Genomic DNA, 20734 nt, shown 5'->3' with positions numbered 1-20734 from the left:
CCCGCCCCCCGCGCCCGTTGCCCGGCTCCCCGTGCCCCGACAACCGGCGCTCTCCCCCCCCCCCCCCCGCCCCCTCCGGCGTTCCCCGCTCCCCTCCCCCCCTTCCCGGGCCGGTCCCGATCCGGGCTCCCGGCGCCGCCGTCCCCGCCCCGCCCCGCTCCGTGCGGGCGGCGCCTGCGCCCAGCGCCGCTTCCTGGTGGCGGCGGGGCCGGGCCGGGCCGGGCCGGGCCGGGGCGATGGCGGGGCCGCGGCGGGGGCCGGGGCCGGGCCCGGTGCCGGTGCTGGCGGCGGGGCTGTGGGTACGGGCGGCGGCGGCGGGCGGGGCGGTTCGTCCCGGGGCGCTGGAGGAGGAGATCGTGTCGGAGAAGGCGGCGGAGGAGAGCCACCGGCAGGACAGCGCCAACCTGCTCGTCTTCATCCTGCTGCTCACCCTCACCATCCTCACCATATGGCTCTTCAAGCACCGCCGCGCCCGCTTCCTCCACGAGACCGGGCTCGCCATGATCTACGGTGAGGGGCGCGGGCACGGCCCCGCCGGAGCCCCCCCCCCCCCCCCAACCCCCCCCAGGCCCCGGGGGGCACCGGGCGGTGCCGGCCCCGCGCCCCGGAACGGGACCCGCACGGGGCGGGCGATGCTCGCTGCCGGTGCTGCCGGCACCGGCGTGCCCGAGGTGTGCCCCGGAGGGGCTCCCGTTGCCGGTGGAGAGCGGCGAGGGGCTTGTAGGGGGCCGGGGGTCCCGTCCCGGTTCGCCCGGTGACAGCCAAGCACCCGCTGCGGCCGCTCGGGGTTGGCGGCCACGGGTCAGGGAGCGGTGGCACGGGGCTCAGGCCGAGAGCAGGGACACGTCCCGGGGTGCCGCAGGCCCGGAGTTTGGGTTCGCAGCCCCTGTTCGGAGCACCTCCGTTTCCAGAAGAACCCGCAGCCTGCCCCTTTGCGGCGCTCGGAGGCCCGTGGGGCTGGCAGCCGTGTCCTGCTGCCCGGGGAGCCGTGAGCTCCGGCTTTCGGGGCTCCTGGTCCTCCTCCCACCTCGGTGAGGTGCCCCCGGAGTGGGGCCGTGGATCGAGGAGTGGGCCTCTCGCCGGCTGGGTTTTAATGGTGGCCCGCCACTGCTGTCGCCAGAGGTGCTGCCGGGACTGGGGTGACGTGGCCTCCCGAAGTGCCCCGGCCATGGCAAGGAGATAAAGCGCGTGGCTCGTCCAGGGTCACCCGGCACGACTTGGAGTTCGACCAAAGCAGGGCTGGGAGTTGCGCTGGGGGAATGATTAACACAGCCACGGATGCTTACCTAGGCGAGGTCAATGGAGTATAGGGTTGAAAAGGTGTTTTCTGGTGAGCGCTGGAGTCCGCGTCTCTTCTTGGTGCTTTCCCTCCCCTGGCGGGTCGCAGGCGATGTGCGACCGGGCTTGGTGGGAGCAGAAGTGTGGCTGAGCTCCTCACGCGGCGGAAAGCTCAGCTCTGAAGGCTGCGGCTTTGTGCATTCAGGCCCTTGGCTTTTGTTACCCTAAGTTTCAGTTAATTGGAGGCGTCTTTCGGAACGAAGGGGTGGAGAAGCTTGCTGCAGCCCCGGGGGCACAAAATACCAAAACGCCGGGCTGCGTTTACAAATTCCTGCAAGCCCTCGGTGAGGCTGCTGCCTGCGCTGCCCGTGCTGCTCAGGGCACCTCTGTCACCTCCCGGCAAGGAGCTGCGCCTGCCCGACCCGTGCTGCTGCACTTGTCTTCCCCTTGTTCTCCCTTGCCCCTGTGGGCTCCCCTCTTGGTCCCAGAGCCCAGCCCCGTGACATTTCGGTCTCCCGATGATCCGTAAAACGCATCTTTTCCGTCTGCTCTTTTGCAGACGGCGCTCAGGGAGTTGCTGGCAAAATAAGTAACTTCACCCGCCTGGTCAAAACCCTGACTTTTTGTCTGCTCTCAAGGCTTTTGGCATCGCCCTCTCAGGTCAGACAGCCTCCATAGGAAAAGGGATGTGTTAGTTCCCAAAGGAGCGTCGAGACCTGTTGTTTTACAGCAACAGCCTGCAAGCTGCCGGGAGCAAAGCAGGTGCCGCTTCTGCTTCGCTGTGCCTGGCCCCCTCTGATGCTTTCAGCCCAGGGGAAGCTGGTGGAAAATGTGGAAGTGCTGCAGCAGGCAGGCTGCAAAACAGACCTTTACATCTGGGCAAAGAAGCGATTTGTAAAAGCTTGTCTTTTTTTCTAATTAAAGAAACCTCGGCAGCTAAGTCCAAACTTCCACATCTCTTCCTGCTGAAATCCATCCGGGTTTCCTCGCAGCCTGCGCTTTTACCCCAAGTTATAAGCTGTTGCTTCGGGTGGCTTTTTACCTTACAAATTACACCGTTGGCTCAGAGCTGTTGTTCAGGAGCTGGAGTTGTTTCACAGTGATAGGCAATACACGTTCAGCAGCCCCTGGGCTTCATTTCAGTGTTTAAAATTAGGTTCCCGTACCCTGGGTACTCAACATTTAGGACAATTAAATGAGCAGTCTTGTTTCATTTCTTCTCGGAGTCTGGTGGTGGACGTGGCAGGAACTTCTCTAGAAGTTTAGTTTCCTTCTACTGGTTCCCGGTTGGCCCCTGGGTTGCAGACGTCCCGATTGTCTGTTGTCGTGACGCTCTCAGGTGCTCGCTGCATTTTTCTTTCCTTTCGGTGTCCAGATTAATGCCTGCCTGGGGGTTCCTGCGTGCTGCCATTGTTGTTAAGTGCCGGAACGGTAATATATTAGTCTTCATTTTAAATCTTAGCTCAGAAGTGTTCAGTAGCACCAAAAAAAAAAAAAAAAAAAAAAGCCCACGGGTTTTTGGTCTTTTTAATGAAGTTGGGATAAATGCAATGAAAATAATCTTTTGCACTTTGCACAGAAGAACTCAGTTCATTTTCCAGCTTCGCCTTTAGCCCCTCGCTCCTTGCAGCTTTCAGCTGTCAGCTTCCTGGTGTCGGGTCCCCCCGCTCAGCTCCCTCCCAGGGCTCCCTTTTGTAAAACTTTTGGCAGCAAAACCGTTTTGATACCGGTGGGGCATGGCTCACGGGTTGCTGCTAGGGCAGCCCTCCAAGCGCCAGCAGCGCTCCAACCGCTTCCTAAGAGGCCGTCGGCAGCAAGAGGATGTACTCCAGCTCTGGCCTGGGTCCCGTTAGCGCAGGACTGATTGGTTTGGGGGTCTGAAAAACCCCGCTAGCAGGTCGGGTGTGTCCCGGGTGCCGCCAGCCAGCTCCCTGATGTGGGAGGTGCGTGGGGAAGGTCAGCGTGAGCCCACAGTTGGGCTTTTTCCTACACCAGAGCTCTCGGCTTCAGGCACGGCACCCTGCAGCTTTCCCTCTAGGCGACTCCGGTCGTGTCTCGGTGTCGGGAGCTGATGGTGCGAGGCTGGCTCCGACTGGGTGCCCGAGCACCCTGTGTGCGTGTGGATGTGGCTGCGCACGCAGACGTCTCTTCCCACCCAGCTCTGTTTCATGCAGGGAGCTCTGCGTGTGCTACGGGGCAAGACAAACTTTGGCAGCCCCAAGCCCAGCGGTCTTGGCAGGTTTCTTGCAGGTCTGTCCGTCCCCTTTCCCTTCTCCCATTGCTGGGCGGAGCGGGAATTCGGCTCCGGCCGGAGCACGGCCGGCACGCGGGGCCGGGAACAGCTGCATGGGCAGGCGAGACAGGGAGGCCGACCACGGCTGCTATCAGATGTAGCCCTGCTCTGAGACAAGGATTAAGAGGCGAGAGGTGGGTGAGTCAGGATCCTTTCTAAATTTCCAGCCGCAACCAAAGCCTCTCCCTCCTTCCTCCTTGCAGGGCATCTCATTTCAAAGCGGTGAGCCCCGGCGTCGAAAGGTGCCTCAGGGTGGGTTTCCAGCTGAGAAAAGACAGGCAGCTGCTGCGGGAGGTTTCTGACTCTTGCCTGAAGCTCTGAAATTGGCTTTTTTGAAAGGGGGTAGCTCCGGAAGGCTGTAGGAGCAGAGTCGCAAGGGCAGGAGGTGGATGAGCCTTCCGATCTGGCTTTCTGCTTTTTTGAGGCTGTGACTTTACGCTGTGCTCTCACTGCAACTGTTTGAAGCTGCTTAATAGTCCTAAGCAGATGTAAGGACACTCTGAAGCTCACTTTACCCCAGTGAAGAGTTTTGGCCATCTCCCATGGAATCTCAGAGGTCATCCGTCATCTTCTGGGTGTTCTGTCCCCATGCTGCGGTGGTCGCGCACCTCCCTGCCACGTGCTTAAATGGAGCCGTGCTGAGGCACCCCAATGCCCCTGACATCCTTGCCTTGCATTTCCTTACTTTACTCCTGGAGCACGCGGGAAGCTCACAGGAGCTAAGCCCCAGCCGTGTCCCTGCTGTACATCACATCCCCTGGCAGGGGAGGTGGGGGCTTTTCTTCTGGCTGTCAGCAAAACGAGCAAACCTCGCTCTGGGAAGGTGCTGTCAAGGGAAGAGCAGGTGAAAGCCCGGTGGCACGCGGGGACTGGCTGCGGGAGGTGCTGGGGGCGTCCCGTGGTCTCCGTCCCTGCTGCTGCAGAGCTCGTGCCCGTTCTCTGCTCCTGTAGGACTGTGGTGGGGAAGGAGGTTGGTGTCGGTCGGGGTTGTGCCCTGCCCCTAGGAAAACGCAGAGCGAGATTTTAATTAATGCAGCAGTGAAGAGCCTGAGCGTCCTGGGAGGCAAACGGAGAAGCCTTCGGAGTGTTGCGGTCTCCATTTAGCTCCCACGTGTTTGCAAGCTTTTTCATAAACGTGTGGTTCAGAAATGGGGTTAAGTGACCCAAAAAAACCATCAGAAAACCAGCAGAAAAGTGACCCAAAACCATCTCTGCTGTGCCGGTCAGTGCCTGAGTGCATCTCTTCTCTCCGGCTTGAGACAGGGTCTTACGAGGGATGCTCACCGTCCTCAAAGTATTCATGAGTCGCTGGCACCCTTTTTTAATCCCCTGCCAAAATGAAAAGGTTTAGTGCGTTTCCGTACCGGCGATACGTGCTCCTGTCAGGTTTCCAGCTGCAAATGCTCACAGTGACCACCCCCGGCAGTTTGCTCGTCTCACCACGCATCCCTCTCTCCCCAGGCGTCCTGGTCGGTGTGGTCCTGCGCTACGGCATCCACGTCCCCAGCGATGTGAACAACGTGACGCTGAGCTGCCAGGTGCAGACCAGTCCTGCCACGCTGCTGGTGAACGTCAGCGGGAAGTTCTACGAGTACACCCTGAAGGGGGAAATCAGCGCCCAGGAGCTCAACAATGTCCAGGATAACGAGATGCTGAGAAAGGTAAGGGAGCGATTTCGTGGTGAGGGATGCTCCGCGGGGTGCATGCAAATGCAGAAATCCTGTACCTGCTGCATTACGTGATTTTTTTTTTTATTGCGTTTTTATGTTTTTACTTTGGTCCCATAAATTGTAAGCTGAATACACAATGTAATGAAGCTGTAGTTTCAGCTGATCTTAACGTGAGCTGTTTAAGCTCTGGGCTGTGCGTCTGGAAGAGCCCTGACTCCTCCATGCTTGCCTAACAGCCCTTCATCTGGTGGGAGTACAGGGTATTTTTTATGTCATTCTTTGTGCTTTGTCTTGCAAAATCTTAACAAATCGATTAACTGTTTTTTGTTTGTTTGTTTTTAAATTTATTTACAGGTGACTTTTGATCCTGAGGTGTTTTTCAACATATTGCTTCCTCCAATTATATTTTACGCAGGCTACAGCTTAAAAAGGGTACGTGCCTTTACAGTGCCTACGCTTTCAGTTCCTCTGCCCCCAGAGCATTTTTAATACTTGAGAGTGCTTTAATGCTTGCTCAGCAGGCCAAGGCTGCAGAGTTGGGTACAGTGTTCCCAGTACATGCAGGGTGGTAGGAGGCAGGGCTGAGAGTGCCCCTGTAGGTCTCACCCATCCCTCATCCCAGGAAGGGTCAGCAGCTGCGACCGTTTCCAGCATGGGTTTATGCAGGGGTATTTTAGGCCATCTGGAATTCTGAAACACTTTAAAGATCGGAAGGTTTTAGGAAGCAGCAGCTCTTTGAAGTGCTGATTTGGAGGGAGAGGAAAATGATCCTGTTTAGCTCTGGGAGAAGGAAGGAGGACTTATGCTGTGTTAGGAATTAGTCCCCAGGACTCGGAGCAGCACCTTATTCGATGCACCAGTATGGGAAAGTGATACGCTCCTGTTTATTAGTGCTGCATTTGCTGTGCTGGTCTGGCTGCGTGTGCCGTTGTGTGAGGCACCATTCAGCCAAGCTCACACAGCTCACGGTGTTCAAGCCAGGCACAAGTTGCTGTGGGTGCTGTACAGGTATCTGTCCGTTGGCATGGCTTGAAATAAATTGTCAGTTAAGTGTAATGCAGTTTCGTTTCCTTCTTCCTTTCTAGAGGCACTTCTTCAGAAACTTGGGATCAATCCTGGCATACGCTTTTCTTGGCACTGCAATTTCCTGCCTGATGATCGGGTGAGTGGTTGCGGCCGGACGGGCTTTTCGGCAGGGCTGCGAGCTGTGCGTGGACACAGAGCTCTGTCCTGCAGCGGGGGCCGGGGGGGCTCCCCGGGCTGCTCAGCGGGGCAGCTAATGCCACTTCTTGAAGGGCTTTTGCTGGCCGGACAGCGTGCCTGCTGCCCCATTACCCAGTGCTTTCCTGTATCCCATACAGACTGCTTATACACGTGGCAAGGCAAGTTCTGCGGATCCCTGAGAATAAACAGGCGCTGACTTGAAATTGTTGAAAGCGGAGCCCAAACAAGTGTGAGACACACGAGTAGAGGGCAGGATCGTAAATGCATGTCCTGTCCTTACTTGCTGGGAGCAGATGCCTAGCAAACACAGATTGTGTTTCAAATTATTTATCTGTGTGCACAGAGGGAGCTAGATAATTCCCGTTCTGAATAGCAACGCGCAGGCTTGCGTAGGGTGTTTTCCACCGGAGATCCAGGGGGATTCAAGCAAACTCAGCGCCTGCATTATCTGCTCCTAGCTGCAAGTTTAGGACGTTTGAAAGTCAGGCCAACCGAAAAGTCATTCCGTTGAAACGTGTTAACATCAAGCATTGTGAAGCAATTGCAAGGTGATTGTCATGGTCTGTCCCACAAGCTGCTGCTTTTCTTTGGCCCTGTTGTGCTGGCAGAGGAGTTGTGGTACCTGCTCCTCCCCAGCACCATGCTTTGCTCCTGCACTGTCAGTGCTTTGGATTTCGTGGTCCTGCTCTCTGCTCTGAGACCCTGGTGTTTCACCAGGCTCAGCTCACGCAATACAACTTCTCAGTGTATTCTTCTCCTATATTTGGACAACTTTAGGGGTTAAATTGGCAGATTCTGGGGAACTTCTTGCACTGCAAGTACGAGTTGTTGTCTCTCCTGCTTCCACAGCTCCGTCATGTATGGCTGCGTGGCGCTGATGAAGGTCACTGGGCAGCTCGGGGGAGACTTCTACTTCACTGACTGCCTCCTCTTTGGTGCCATCGTATCAGCTACTGACCCAGGTATGTTAGGTGGTTGTTTTTTTCCCCTCGTTTTACCTACATTTGGTGAAGAGGGGAAGAAAGGAAGGAAGGCTTTCACAGGAAGGCAGCTTTCTAAAAGGGATGTTTTGTCTTTGATTACACCACAATAACGGCACCTTCTTGAATGTCTCTCTATTTTTCTATTTGTCAGTGACTGTTCTTGCCATATTCCATGAACTCCAGGTTGATGTTGAGCTGTATGCCCTTCTCTTTGGCGAAAGCGTTCTCAATGATGCCGTTGCCATAGTGCTGTCTTCGTAAGTGTGTTCTGTTTTTATTTTTAATTGTTATGTATGTTCTGTGTCAGGCGTTGGGGGGAGCCACCTGGCCTTGCTCCTGTAAAAATAGGAGCATTGGTGTTGGCCAGAGCAGATTTCCCTATTAAGTGTTCCCAGAAGCTGTAGTGACCTTCTGATCAGCCTCCTCCTTGAAGACCACTGTTTGAGAGCATGGATTGTAGCTACAGCTTCCTGTCGCATGGTGGATAGCTGTGTTTTTTCTTTTATGGCCTGCTGACCCAGCCAGAAGGAAGTTTTCGTGTCTCTCTGCAATGTGAAAAGCACCACCTCTGCTTTTCAGCCACAGAATCCCACCAGAACCCCTCGCTGACGGCTTTGCTCCTACCTGCCTGCCTTCCCATCCACAAGTACCCGCTTTTGTTTTGGTGGAGATAGTTGGTAAAGCAGCTGTCTCCTTTCTCTGTCTCAAGAAGGTGGTATTTCTGGAGTTAGTATCCTGAACTGGAAAGCGGGTGCCTTTCTAAAGAGTGTTTTATAATATTCTTTAATATTTTATGTCCTCTGCACGTAGGGCATGTTTTATCTGCATTTCCGTTGTGCTGCCATCATGGGAGTTTGTTTGGAAATATATAGTACCTGCAGTCATGACAGGTTAACTTATAGCTAAGACTAATGCAGAAAATATTTCTGGAATACTTGTCATGCCGCCGTGCTGATTGCGTGGGTTTTACTGATGTGGAGGCAGCAAGTAACATATTGTGAGCTTCGTATCGCCACCCGCCTGGGTTGTATTTACTAAATTGAATGTTTCTAGAACTGTTTGTATGGCTCACTCTGGCTTTTATGCTGGATGTGTCACCACTGGCGCGAGAGTCGACTCTGCGCAGCCAGGTCATGTTTGAGCAGTGACACCGAGCAGGGAGGAGACGGGGGCTCGGAGCCTGCCGGGAGTCGGTGGGCTCAGCAGCAGAGCCGTGGAGTCTGTGGTGGGTCTGTGCGCGTGTCTGTGCCTGCACCGTGTGCTCTGATTTGACCCTTGCACTGTTTTGCTCCCAGCTTTGTAGCTCTGATTTCCTCCCTTCCTTTTTTGCACGAGCTGAGTCCAGCCCCCCTCCTCTGGAATAAGGTAATTCGCACCAAACCCGGCGGCCCTGAGCTGCAGCCAGCCGTTGTTTTGCTGCAAGGTTTGTGCACAGACTGGTCCGGCAGCGTGTTGACTTCTCAAGGGCTTCCAAGCAGCAGAAGTGACCCTCTGCAGCTCTTATTTGCGGTTCCCCTTTATTAAATTTGGCTTGGCACTTGCCTGTTGCACGGAAGAGGTGGAAGTGGGGAGCGGCAGGGGCAGTTCTGCTTCCACAGCACGGTGGTTGGGAGGGGTGGATTGGAAACGTGGAGGATTTGGGGGTTTTGGGGGGACACCTGGGCTGACGTGGGTGGACGCCAGCATCGCCCCGGGGTGAAGAGGGGCTCCAGCTGCGTCTGGCCGAGCACAGGGGTTTGCTGTTGGCAGGAAGCAACACACACAAAGCCACGGGCTTTGCCACTCCGCATCCCGCGAGGAGGTGCTTTCCGGTGGGGTTGGTGGCGGGGAACCTGATTCAGGATTTGGCCGTGTAAAGAGGAATCAAACCCAGAACCAAAAGGCAGCGAGCAGCGCGGGGCCGGGGCTGCGGCTTGCGGGCGGGGAGCAGTGCAGCCCCAGGGCCCCTACCTGCTCCTCCCAGTTTAGTTTCTCCCTCTTTAATTTCTTACTAGTGGGGCAAAAAGCAAAACCAGAAGGAAGGCTGCAGTAGGTTAAAGTGCAAAACTGACATCCACACAGTCAGTTATGGAGGGGAAATGAAACTAGGCTGGATTAAAAAACAAACGAACACAAAACAACAAAACCCCAGAATGAGGCCGCGTTGGTGGGTGGGAAGTAGGAGATGGAACTGACAAAAGAACTTAAATCTCAGGGAGAAGTCTGAGGCCTGTGGCGTAAAAGACAATGGAGAAAAAATACAATTTATTAAAAGCAGGGAATTTTAGCGAGGGAAGTGGCCCGTTACGTGTTGGAAGGGGTAGGGTTATCGCTCACGGTGCAGAAGAATGTTGGCCTGTTGTTAGGGAGGAAGGTGGCAGGACGTGTTCGTGAGACGGTAACTTTCCGTTCCTGCATAACTCGGGAGGTTAAACAGCAACTAGTTAAAGTTCAAGCCTGAGAGTTTTACCAGAGCCGGCCGAGGGATCGCTGACAAGGAAGTTAGTGTTCTCAGCAAGTTTACATCAAAGAAAGCTAACAAGGAGTCGGTATTAACACAGGATTTAGGAGATGGGTAGGGGCCCGCCTGTATCGCGGCCTTTCTGGGTACCTGCTGAGGGGTTTGGAGGGAGCACGTTCAGCGGCGTGACCAGCACGGGCTGGGGGACGCCAGCGAGGCTGGCTGATCTGCCAACCAGGGAAAATCTTTTTCGATTTTCTTGTCAAAAAGAAACGTGAAAGTTTGGTGGATGAAGAGAGCAGCGCTGCTGTTGTGAACTGGCACCGCGCCGTTCGCCTTGCCACCCTGCAAGATTTCCCCTCGGAACCCAGGGCCGTGCAAAATGAACGTAGCGCGCGTTAAACGCAGTAAAACTGAGTGACTTGCAGTTCTCCAGGGGATATTCACATCAGCTGCCTTTGTGGCATCAACAGAGAAATGTAGGCTTCCCGCTTGGATGCATTGGTCCCAGAGTGCCTGGCTTTCCAGAGAGCTGACGCCAAGCCCCCAAAATGCCATCGTAAATGAGAACTGTCGCCTGGCAAACTCATTTGTAGGGGATCGTGCAAGAGATGGGTTTTGGTCTGATGCTTTGTAGCATCTGGAAGGAGCCTTGCTTAGGGTGGCTGAGCTGCAGGGAGATGGCTGGGGATGAGGGGGAGCCCAAACTCTCCGGGCCAGGGCGAGCGTGCTGCTGCTGTGCTGCCTCCCCGATGCTCTGATTTCTCACGCTCGGGGTTTGCAGCGGTCGTAGCACTTTGCGAAGCTCCCACAGCGCTGTGAAAATCTCCCTCTCTCCAGACTAAGGAGTGTTTCGCTCCTGTGTGTGCTTTTTCTCCCTCTTTCAGTTCAATTGTTGCGTACCAGCCAGCGGGCGACAACAGCCACACGTTTGATGTCACAGCGATGTTCAAGTCTATTGGGATCTTCCTGGGGATATTCAGTGGGTCTTTTGCAATGGGAGCAGCTACCGGAGTTGTGACAGCTTTAATATCCTTTTTGTTGTTTTTCCAAGTGTTTACATAACGGCTGCTTCTTTTGCTATGCTGCATTTCACCCGGACCCAGCGTTTCAAGATTTTTTGCCTAAATTAATGAGAGGCAATGCCACAGCCTTTTTAGGGGCAGGCTGTGCAGTACTGCTGTGATACGCGGCTGGATTAGACATCCCCCTCAGCCTACGGTTTCTCTCCAAGTTGTCCTTAACAATCTGCAACGTCACCAAGTTCACCAAACTGCGGGAGTTCCCCTTGCTGGAGACCGGCTTGTTCTTCTTGATGTCCTGGAGCACGTTCCTGCTGGCTGAGGCGTGTGGCTTTACAGGCAAGCTCCAGCACTGCCCTGCATTTGAATGGAAATCTGCAGGGATGATGGTGCTATTGAATTTTGCTTCTCTAAGTATTGGCTGCAGATGGGACTCTCCCTCTGCTCCTATAAGTTTAGTTATTTTGGGGTTTGGGGTTATTGTATTTAAAACCCTACAGTGCTGGGTGCAGCTGAGTTCCCTTTTCATGGCCACGAGTCTAACGTGATGCTCTGCTCCCCAGGTGTGGTAGCTGTACTCTTCTGTGGGATCACGCAGGCTCACTATACCTATAACAACTTATCTACAGAATCCCAACACAGAACAAAGCAGGTGAGAGCTCTGTCCCCTTAATCCTCTCCAGATTTGCAGTTCAGTATTCTTTCTTTCCCTCTAGCCAGAATTAGGTGCATCTGCCAGTCTACAGCTGGATTTTGCTGGAGTCGCTCCTGCAGAAGTATTCATTGTGTGGTGGATGGGCTAACATGTTTTTCTTGTTAAATCTGAGTTATGTTTAATTCATTTTTAATTTGTTTTCCTCTTTCAGTTGTTCGAACTGCTGAATTTCTTGGCAGAAAACTTCATCTTCTCCTACATGGGACTTGCACTGTTCACCTTCCAGAACCACGTCTTCAACCCTACCTTCGTGGTGGGAGCTTTTGTATCCTTTGGAGTTTGTTTTATAAAACAAGAAAAGAAAGGGAGAGGTGCCTCATTCCTAGTGTGTGTTTTTCATTCAAATGTGATTTTTTTTCCCAGTCAGTCTAGCTTTATTTTTAAAAGGGAGTTTCTCCTATGTAGTGGTGCCTTTGGTTATTTTAAGAAGATGGAGATTCTTTTCCCAGCTTTTCTGTTTTGTTTTCTCTGTCTTGTCAGCTTTTGAGGGAGGGGCTCAGCGCTGGTTGTGAACATGGTGCTGGAGTGCCAAGCTTCGTCCTGTGGCAGCGTGGTACAGGAGCAGCTTTGCAAATGGGCACCTCCTGATACAGCTGTTTGTTTCCTCTTTTCTGTGCTATTCCATTTGGTTAACCCTGAAAAAAATACTTTTTTTCAAAATAACAGTTAGAGCTACAGTAGATACCTCTGAATGATGTAACGAGAAAGGATTTCCCTTTCTGCAGGCTGATGCTAGCGGAGACGCTGTCAGCCCTAATATGTTTCAGAAGAGTGAGGATTTGAAGGAATTTTTGTTTTCGTTTCACAGGGAAGCCAGTTAGATGTGCGGAATTATTTTCACCCTTTGCCTGCACTGAAGCAGGTTTATACAGATAAATAAAATGTTACCTTCACCGGTGCTGATGCATGGGTTTCCAGCGGGGTTTGATGAATTTCCCTGATGAGCTTTTGCAAGGCTGCAGTAGGGTAAAGGGAGTGAAGAGCCTAGAAATGCATTTGGGTAGTTAGAGTGAAATTGTGTGCTCTGCCTTTTCAGTAGGAACCGGCTAGCTTGCTGATGAAATAGCTCATTCATGAGAAAGATCATGAAATACATCTCTTATGCAAATTCATGATGTTCAGGAAAGAACATAAAAGCTGGAAGCATTTTGCATATTATTCTAGGCTGCACTGAATACTGGCTGCAAGATTATTTTTGCCATCTGGGTGCTGGTATTAAAAGACACAGCTTCGAAGATAAAAGCAATATGAAGGGGCTGCTGATTCTTGTGTCTCGCAGGCTATGAAAACAGAAAGAGTATTAGATTTTTTTTTTTTTCCTCTCGACTGCTGCTGCTTTCATTTTGCTGAATAATCTTTGGGAATGGGACCTGGCTTATAGCTTCAAGCCAAACTGTGAAGTGTGGCGTGCTGGGGAATGTCAGAGAGGTTGTGGAAGCCGTGAAACCTGGGCTTTGCAAAGGACAAGTAATTCTTGTGGTAGAAAATGAGCACAGCAGGGGAGAGCGTACAGTGGGAAACAGTGGTTTTTCTCTCCTCTTGTCTAACCTGTCCTCTCATCATTTCCCTTGCTTATATGTTTGCGCTTGTCTCTATATGATATTCCTGAATTGCAGTCTGTGCTTTGCTTTGGCGAGGCAGCAGCATGCTCTTCCCGCGCTGCTGTAGCACTCGGAGCTGGGTTGTTGTCTTTGCATCCTAAGGACTGGTGTTCGTGAAGCTCCTCGTGCTTCTGCTGGCTCAGCGTGCAGAGGTGGGATACAATGGGAGACACAGGAAGAACGGTTTCCTTAACGAGTACAAATACAGCTTGCTATCTTCCTAGGAAGAGCTGCCAATATTTACCCGCTGTCATTTTTACTGAATTTGGGGAGGAGAAATAAGATTGGAACAAATTTACAGCATATGATGATGTTTGCTGGTACGTTGATGCATCCTTGCCTCCAAACATTCCTCACCCTGAGCAACCTCTTAGGGCAACGTCTGGAGAAGAGGCTGGGCAGGACGGGGATCCCTGGTGTTCGACTACACGGGGCAGGGGAGGCTGGGCAGTGTGGCACCGGTCCCGGGCCGGGAAGCCTACAGTGAATGTGGTCTCTGGTCCCGCAAGCTAACATTGCCCTTCTGCCATCCCTTCCCCTTGCAGGGCTGCGAGGAGCCATGGCGTTCGCCCTGGCCATCCGCGACACGGCCACCTACGCCCGGCAGATGATGTTCAGCACAACGCTCCTCATCGTCTTTTTCACGGTTTGGGTTTTCGGCGGGGGCACCACGGCCATGCTGTCCTGCCTGAACATCAGGTGAGCGCGGCGCGGGGCGCTCCTGGCCACCGCCACGCCACCCGCCCCATCAGCGCGGTGCTGCGGGGTGCACGGTGCCCGCGGCTGCGTGACGTGAGGCAGTGGGAGTGATGCCACCAGATGGGCGAATGGGACTGGCTGCACGGTCCTGCGGAGCTGTGGCGCCTGTTGCTGGCAAAGGCTCCTCCACGTGCCTCCGGGGCATCCCCCTGTGCAGGGGGAGCAGCTGCTGAAAGCGCTGCGCTTGCCCCAGAGATGATGGGAAGGTCCCGTCCGTCCCCTAGATTTGTGGCACGTACCCGCCTGGCATTGCCTGTGCTCACTGTGTGCTTGTTTTCTCCTCCACAGAGTCGGCGTGGATGCGGATCAGGAGAACGTGGTGAGTGCAGGGCTTTGCTACTCGCCGTTGGGTGGTCCTGATAGGGGAGTTTGTGCTGTGCCCTCTGGCACAGGGGTTGTCTGGGACCATGTGAATGCTTCTCTCCGCTCTGCTCCCTTCCAGCTGGGGGAGGGAGGCTTTTTAGCTCCTCTGGTGAAAGTTGCAGTCAGTAGGAATCATCTCTTTCCTGTGCCCTCTGTAGTTATAATGAGGCTTTCTTTATTCTGTTTGAAAGAAGGCCTTAGAAGTAATGTTGCAGTGCTTAGTCAGTCCACGTTATTGCCACAGAACATTTGGTCTCTCACTGGTTTCGAAGTTAATATCAAAACGTGCATGACACAGAAGCTCTCTGCCTCATCCCAGTGTCCTGTGCAGGACAGAAATGCCATTCACTGCCCCATTTTAAGCAGTATCTTCAGGCTTGCCGTCACCTCTGTTGCGCCCTCCTGCTTGCTGCGAGCAGCTACGTGGCCAAGCGGGGACCGCTGACCGCGGTTCGATACGTGCTGCAGCCCTGCGGCACCGGGCACTACCTGCCTGGTAGCCCCCAGCCGTGTGTCTGCGGCCCGGCGGTGCTGTGGCTGTGCCTCTAATCGATTTCAGTGTGGGGTCTGTGCCTCTAATCGATTTCAGTGTGGGGTCTGTGCCTCTAATCGATTTCAGTGTGGGGTCTGCACCTTGGAGGTTCGTTTTGTGCAGAGATGTTGATCGGGCTGCTCGCCTCCTGGAGAGAAAGTGCCAAATACAGGAGGCGGCCCGGAGCCATAAATCTGAAAGCCAAATTTCTGTGAAATATGTAATTGTGTTACGTACACAGTGCCCTCCAAACAGCTTTGCGTTTTTCTCCAGCTAAAAGGAAGCCACGAATGCCCATGGCACAAGATTATTTGCATATTAAATCTCAAGGGAGATTTGAGGGAGGTTGGACCTGTCAGTCGCTATTAAGCGCGATGTCTGGATGCAGTTGCTGGCTCCGATGCACTTAAAACCTTGGGGCCAGAAACTGGAAGGCTCTAGCAGGAAAGCAGTCGCTCTGCGCTTGCCCTGGTTTGATGCCACCTCCCTAAGGCCGTCAGATGCTGCTAAATGCAGCGCCTGGTGCTGCGAGCACTGTTAGCCTGTCGCGGTGTGAGTGACGTCCTTATGCTCGCTGCAGCCCAAAGGTCTCTTCCAAAGAGCTGGTGGGAAGGCATTTTCCTACGTTCCCCTGGGTAACCCGGTCTCAGTACGTTGCTCTGCTGCTGTTAACGTTTTGTTTTCTCGCAGGGTGTCCCGGAGAGCGAGAGGAGGAGCACAAAGGCAGAAAGCGCCTGGCTCTTCCGCATGTGGTACAACTTCGATCACAAGTATCCTTGAACTGCAGTCAGCGCGTGCCGTGCCAGGTCCCCTCTGCCTGAGGGGCTCCGCTGACTCAGAGCACGACTCCCTCCCTGCTTCGCAGACGAGCCAGCATTTGCTTCCCCATCTCACGGTTGTTTTCTGACTTGCACTTCCTTGTGTCTGTGGCTGTTTGCACCTGCACTTACTGGAAATGCTGCAGTGGCCAAGTTCAAAGCCAGGCTCTCAGGCTGGAAGGGTCTCCAGAGGGTCTCCAAAGGTCTCTGGTCCCTGTTCCCCATGGCAGGAGGACAGGGAGGCAGAGGGACATTCCATTTATAGCCCTCTCGCTGGATCAGTGTCTCTCCTCCCTTTCAAATGCTTTGTCATGAGCTAGCAGAGCAGTAATTTGCCAGGCGGAGGGTGCAGCTTGACAGGACAAGTGATGCTGGAAAACCTCTTAACAGAATTGTGTCCTGGTCTACTTGCGTCCCTCTTGCTCATTTGATTCAGGTTGCTCATCCCTTTCATTTTTGTGCTTCCAGGGTTTTGTGTTTCTTTCCTCAAGACACTGAGTTCCTTGCTGCTGCCTCTGCATCCCACCCCTCGACTCCCCGACATCGCCGCCTTCCCTTTTCTTCCTTAACCCTCTCTGCAGCTATCTAAAGCCTCTGCTGACACACAGCGGTCCTCCTCTCACGACCACGCTCCCCGGCTGCTGCGGGCCGATTGCCCGGTGCCTGACAAGTCCACAGGCATACGAAGTGAGTCCGATGCCACCTTTGGTGTCCTTTCTGTCGCGGTGTCAGTGGAGTTTGATGTGTTTACAGTTCTGTGCAGCCTTTGGGTGTTGCATCGAGCTGGGAGCCTGTGGGGAGGCCAGACACTCGGGCTGACAAACAAACACAGCCCTTCAGAAAGGGTTAAACAGTACTGTCCTTCTGTTTGTTGCCCAGAATCAAGAGCAGCTGAAGGACGATGACTCTGACCTCATTTTGAACGATGGGGACATCAGTCTGACCTACGGGGACTCCACCGTCAACACCGATTCGGTTGCGTCCAGCGGCACGTCGCGGCGGTTCGTAGGAAACAGCTCCGAAGATGCGCTCGATCGGGAGCTGGCTTTTGGGGACCATGAACTCGTGATCCGGGGGACACGCCTGGTCCTTCCCATGGACGATTCGGAGCCACCCTCAAACGTCCTGGATAGCGCAAGACATGGTCCAGCATAAGGTTGCTCGGTTTAATTGACAGTAATATTTGCATATATGATCAAGAAATGTGTACTACCTAAAGTTTAATGCATGTCTCAAAATGTCTAAGCTGTATAAATATTATTTATATGGTGTCAGAAGAATATAAATATTCTCTGCCAAGCACTTGTAAAGAACAAGCTGCGATTTTAAGTTAAAAACTGTGTTGACTGCACTGTGTAGGGTGGAACTGTTTTAGCGTAAGAGTCTTTTGCACACAGTGAGCTTCTTTAATGTGTGATTTGATGAAGGGTTTAGTTCCCAGCTGGGTAAGTAAAGGAGCTGTCTCCCTGTTCATCCTTTGAACGTGGGAGAGTGGGGTAGGGAGGTGCTGGTGAACAGTGGGAGTTGCTTTCTGTTCAGATGAGGGTTGTTTTTTTGCCTCCGATCTTTGGATAGTTGCGTTTGAAATGTCAGCAAAAGTCAGACTGCAGACTCTTGTTCGCTGTGTGGGAACCTGAGCTGGGATCCAGAGATTTTCTGCTTTTTAGTGACCCGTCAGCTCTGCCCAAGCCACTGCTTTAGCAGGCTAATGTCAGACATCAGTCAAGCTGCTAGCCGTGAGTGGGGGAGCCCCCAGAGTGGGATGGAGGCATGGGTCGTGCTGTAGTCACTTCTGGGAGAAGGAGCTGGTCCTGCAGAAGCTGCCCAGGGTGTGCACAGATTTTAGGGCTGAGTCTGCCTTTCGGTTCTAGCACAAGCAGCTTTGTAGAAGCAGCCATCAAATTGAATTGGCAACCAAATTCACATTTGGGAAGCGACAGTGTCTTTGTGCGAGTGAAGCTCCTCTGCTGAAGCCATGGATGTAGCTGAGGTGCAGCGCTGCCACGGCCCATGCTGGACCGCAGAGTCCTCGATGGCTGCAGACTGACACGGTACCTCCAGGCTTCTCCAGAGGTGAGGTATTTAGCATCTAGGTAGTACTGAAGGGGAGTTGTCCATCTGTCCGTCCTCCTGTATAGTCAAAATCATTGCACTTTGTTTAATAACTCCTTAGCATTAGCATGCTGTGTCTGTAATCCCCACCTGATCTCTCTCATGTCTCTTACCATTTAATGAAACGCGTTTGCAAGTTGATTTTATTTTGTTATTTTTTTCCCAAGGAAGAGCACAGAACAATTTGTGATTTCACACTAGTGTTACAGGATTTACTCTGTAGTTACAGGAATGGCTAAAGGTGCAGTGAAATTGTTAACCCTGACATCCTTCTTTTCCTCCTGAAAGGGGGGAAGCACAGAAATTTACTGTATGTAGTTTTATTGTCTGTTTTAGCTGCAGTTTTGTTATACAAACCTTTCAGGGTTACTGGTGCACTGTAGCCTGTTCTGGAGTTAACCCACTCCGGAAGGCTTAAACAGAGGTGTTTAAAAAGAGAATATTTGAAAAAGAGCCAGGTGAGGGTGAGCTCTCCCAGCTCCCATTAGCTTTCCTTGCAACAAACTCTGCATCTCTTAGGATCCGATCCTGAGACCGCAGAGCAGTTTCCCTACAGCTGTTTTCCCCAGCACCACCTGAGAGCTGGAGAAGACAGGAAATACCGAAAGTTTGTGTGTATATTTATAGTTGAGAAAATCGATTTTTTTTTTTTTTTTTTTCATTTTCTCAGGTCTAAGTAACATTGCCTTAAATTTACGGATGTGAAACTAATTATTTTGGCAGTTTATCCCCAAGAAAATCCTTTCTTTTTCCTTCTGAACAAAAAATGTATAGGTGTTGCCATAGGTCTCCTCTAGAAGGGGGGTACGCTCTGTTTATATTTAGATAGGAAATCTTCCTTGCACCGATAAATGGCAGTCTCGCTGTTAACGTAGCTGTTGGATTAGCGCTAGCCTCTTTGTTTCCTGCTATGCAGGAATTCCATAAAGTGTGCATTTTATATGACATCTGTAACTTAACTTCACGTGTTTAAAAAAGAAAAAAAAAAAAAGTAGGTACATGTTGACTTTAGGTTTACTGCATCATTTCTACATCCTTTATTTTGTGTTTTGTTTTGCCTTTTTGAAGAGGTATGATAAATAACTACCTCTTGTTTTTTCCTGTATGGTCAGACTATGAATTCAATTTACGAAGCTGACGCTGGTGCAGCCGCCGGGTCCCGCTCCCGCCGGCAGCTCCCGTGCTCCAGCTGCCAGGCTCCAGGCAGGAGAGCAGCGTGCGGGCGTTGCAGGGCTCCATCCCAGGCAATCCCAACCAAGGTGCAAACTTGGAGCCGAGTGCTGCGCGATGGCCGCAGCCTAAGGTCTCCCCATAGCCTTAGTGGCATTCCTCTTTCTCTGACCCTCCCGCTTGAATAATGTGTCCACGTCCTGAAAGTTTGCCAGCACGTTACCAGAAGCCTCGGCTTTTGATGCCAGTTCAATTAGTACATTTAAGAAAAAAAAAGTTAACAAGAGATGATTTTATGGGGTACCTGTGAACTCTGCTATGATCCATACATCATATAAGCAGGGCTATTTCAAATAGCGTTGGTGAAAGAATGAATGTAAGCTGCAATTCGTGAGCATTTTAATAAATGACTCAGATTCATCCTCAGCTGATTACTTTTTCTATTCTGCTGCAGCAGAGAATACATGATTGCCTGGGTTTCAGATGCAGAGCCCTGATGGTTTGTGTGCTGCACTTGATTTTAAGGGTTACTGTAGAGAATCAGGCCCTGAGACCCTTTGCCAAGTAGATAGGACGGCCCCAAGGAGGCAGTTTACAGCTCACATGGAGATTTAGAGAAGGTGCCCTCCTTCTGTAAATTGAATTTTCATGGTTTTTGCACACGAAAAAGCATTGTAGGTAAAGTTATGGTTTGTACTAGTACTGTCGATTTGTGTGGTAATGGCATTAACCCTGTAGTTGTGGTGTTTGTGCAGCTGATCTGTGATAGCTGATGATCACTATTGGACCTTCTGTTTACACTGACTAAATCCTTTACTGTTGCGTTGTACTGTGAAAGAAGGATTATGGGCCTATAAAAGATTTTTTTTTTCTGGAATTGTGTGTACTGTTTCATTAATTCACATGGAAATAAATCTGTAGCAAAGTGAAGACGTGCCGCTTTACGTTCTTGGACCGCTCTGCTCACGGCTGCTGGCAGCCAGGGAAGGCAGCAGCTGCTGACCCCACGCTCATCCGCGGACAGCAAAAACCCACTGGGGCAGTGCTGCTGCTTGCAGCCGCCCTGCAGACCTGCGTGGACCTGTGCAGTACAAGGGGCGTTTGCAAAACCGGGTCTTGAGCTCTCCTGGACTTCTATGCCCAGTGTTTTTGTCGATTTTGCAGCTGGGATCATTGCAGCGGATCTGCTGTCCTCTGGAGGTGATTCTGCCCTTCATCGCTCCTCTGCATTGGTTTTGTGAGTGCTGTGGGAGCAGCAGAAGAGGTTTGTTGTTCAAATGCTTTACAGTCTTTCAATACTGAGGTCATTTGGGAAACTTCAGGAATCTGCTTTTGAGGGCTTTGTTTCTAAAAGGGCAACCTTCACTTTTCTAAGGGTATTACAGTACGTTGTAGCTCCGCTTCACTGCCGGAGGGCAGCCTCAGAAATCTCACAAACCCTTGTCTTCCACCCATAGCAGTGCAGAGGTCTGTTACCTTCCTCCTTTACATAGCCGTGAGTTTGATTTTGGCAAGCGGAGGGAAGGACCATGCCACCACACAGCCGTGCCTGTACACGGGCGTCCCCCACCCTGCGGGTCCAGGTGGGCAGTGCAGCGCTGGCTCACGGGCGTACGGCACCTGCTGGCCCAAGCCTGTGTTGAGCCATCCCCCACCACAAAAAAAGAGAGCAAAGCTGCTCTGTTGTGCTAGCAAAACAGAGGAACTCTGCTGTTGCCAAACGACTCTGCTTGCTTTGAAAACGTCCGCGACAT

At 52.5% G+C, this 20734-nt stretch overlaps 1 protein-coding gene across 1 annotated transcript; it reads left to right on the top strand.

Moving 5' to 3' along the window:
• Positions 1–212: 212 nt before the first annotated feature.
• On the top strand, positions 213–19910 carry SLC9A6 (solute carrier family 9 member A6). The gene is made up of 16 exons (XM_080553692.1): positions 213–510; positions 5033–5232; positions 5596–5673; positions 6327–6403; positions 7315–7427; positions 7600–7705; positions 10776–10917; positions 11144–11249; positions 11474–11562; positions 11777–11890; positions 13435–13546; positions 13772–13925; positions 14274–14304; positions 15571–15650; positions 16280–16385; positions 16578–19910. The coding sequence occupies exons 1-16, from the start codon at positions 237–239 to the stop codon at positions 16851–16853; spliced, it is 2058 nt and encodes a 685-aa protein (XP_080409818.1). The 5' UTR covers positions 213–236; the 3' UTR covers positions 16854–19910.
• The last annotated feature ends 824 nt before the right edge of the window (positions 19911–20734 follow it).

This window comes from Anser brachyrhynchus (assembly GCF_964034855.1).
Source record: "Anser brachyrhynchus genome assembly, chromosome: 13".
Classification (NCBI taxonomy): Eukaryota; Metazoa; Chordata; class Aves; order Anseriformes; family Anatidae; genus Anser; species Anser brachyrhynchus.
This window is presented reverse-complemented; position numbering and strand designations above follow the sequence as displayed.

What these genes read in the sequence shown, in the direction of transcription:
- SLC9A6 (XM_080553692.1), top strand. Translation starts at nt 237, where the DNA reads ATGGCGGGGCCGCGGCGGGGGCCGGGGCCGGGCCCGGTGCCGGTGCTG. An exon ending in ATAACGAGATGCTGAGAAAG is followed by an intron (nt 5,233 to 5,595) that starts GTAAGGGAGCGA and finishes ATTTATTTACAG; the next exon opens with GTGACTTTTGATCCTGAGGT. An exon ending in GCATATGATGATGTTTGCTG is followed by an intron (nt 13,547 to 13,771) that starts GTACGTTGATGC and finishes TTCCCCTTGCAG; the next exon opens with GGCTGCGAGGAGCCATGGCG.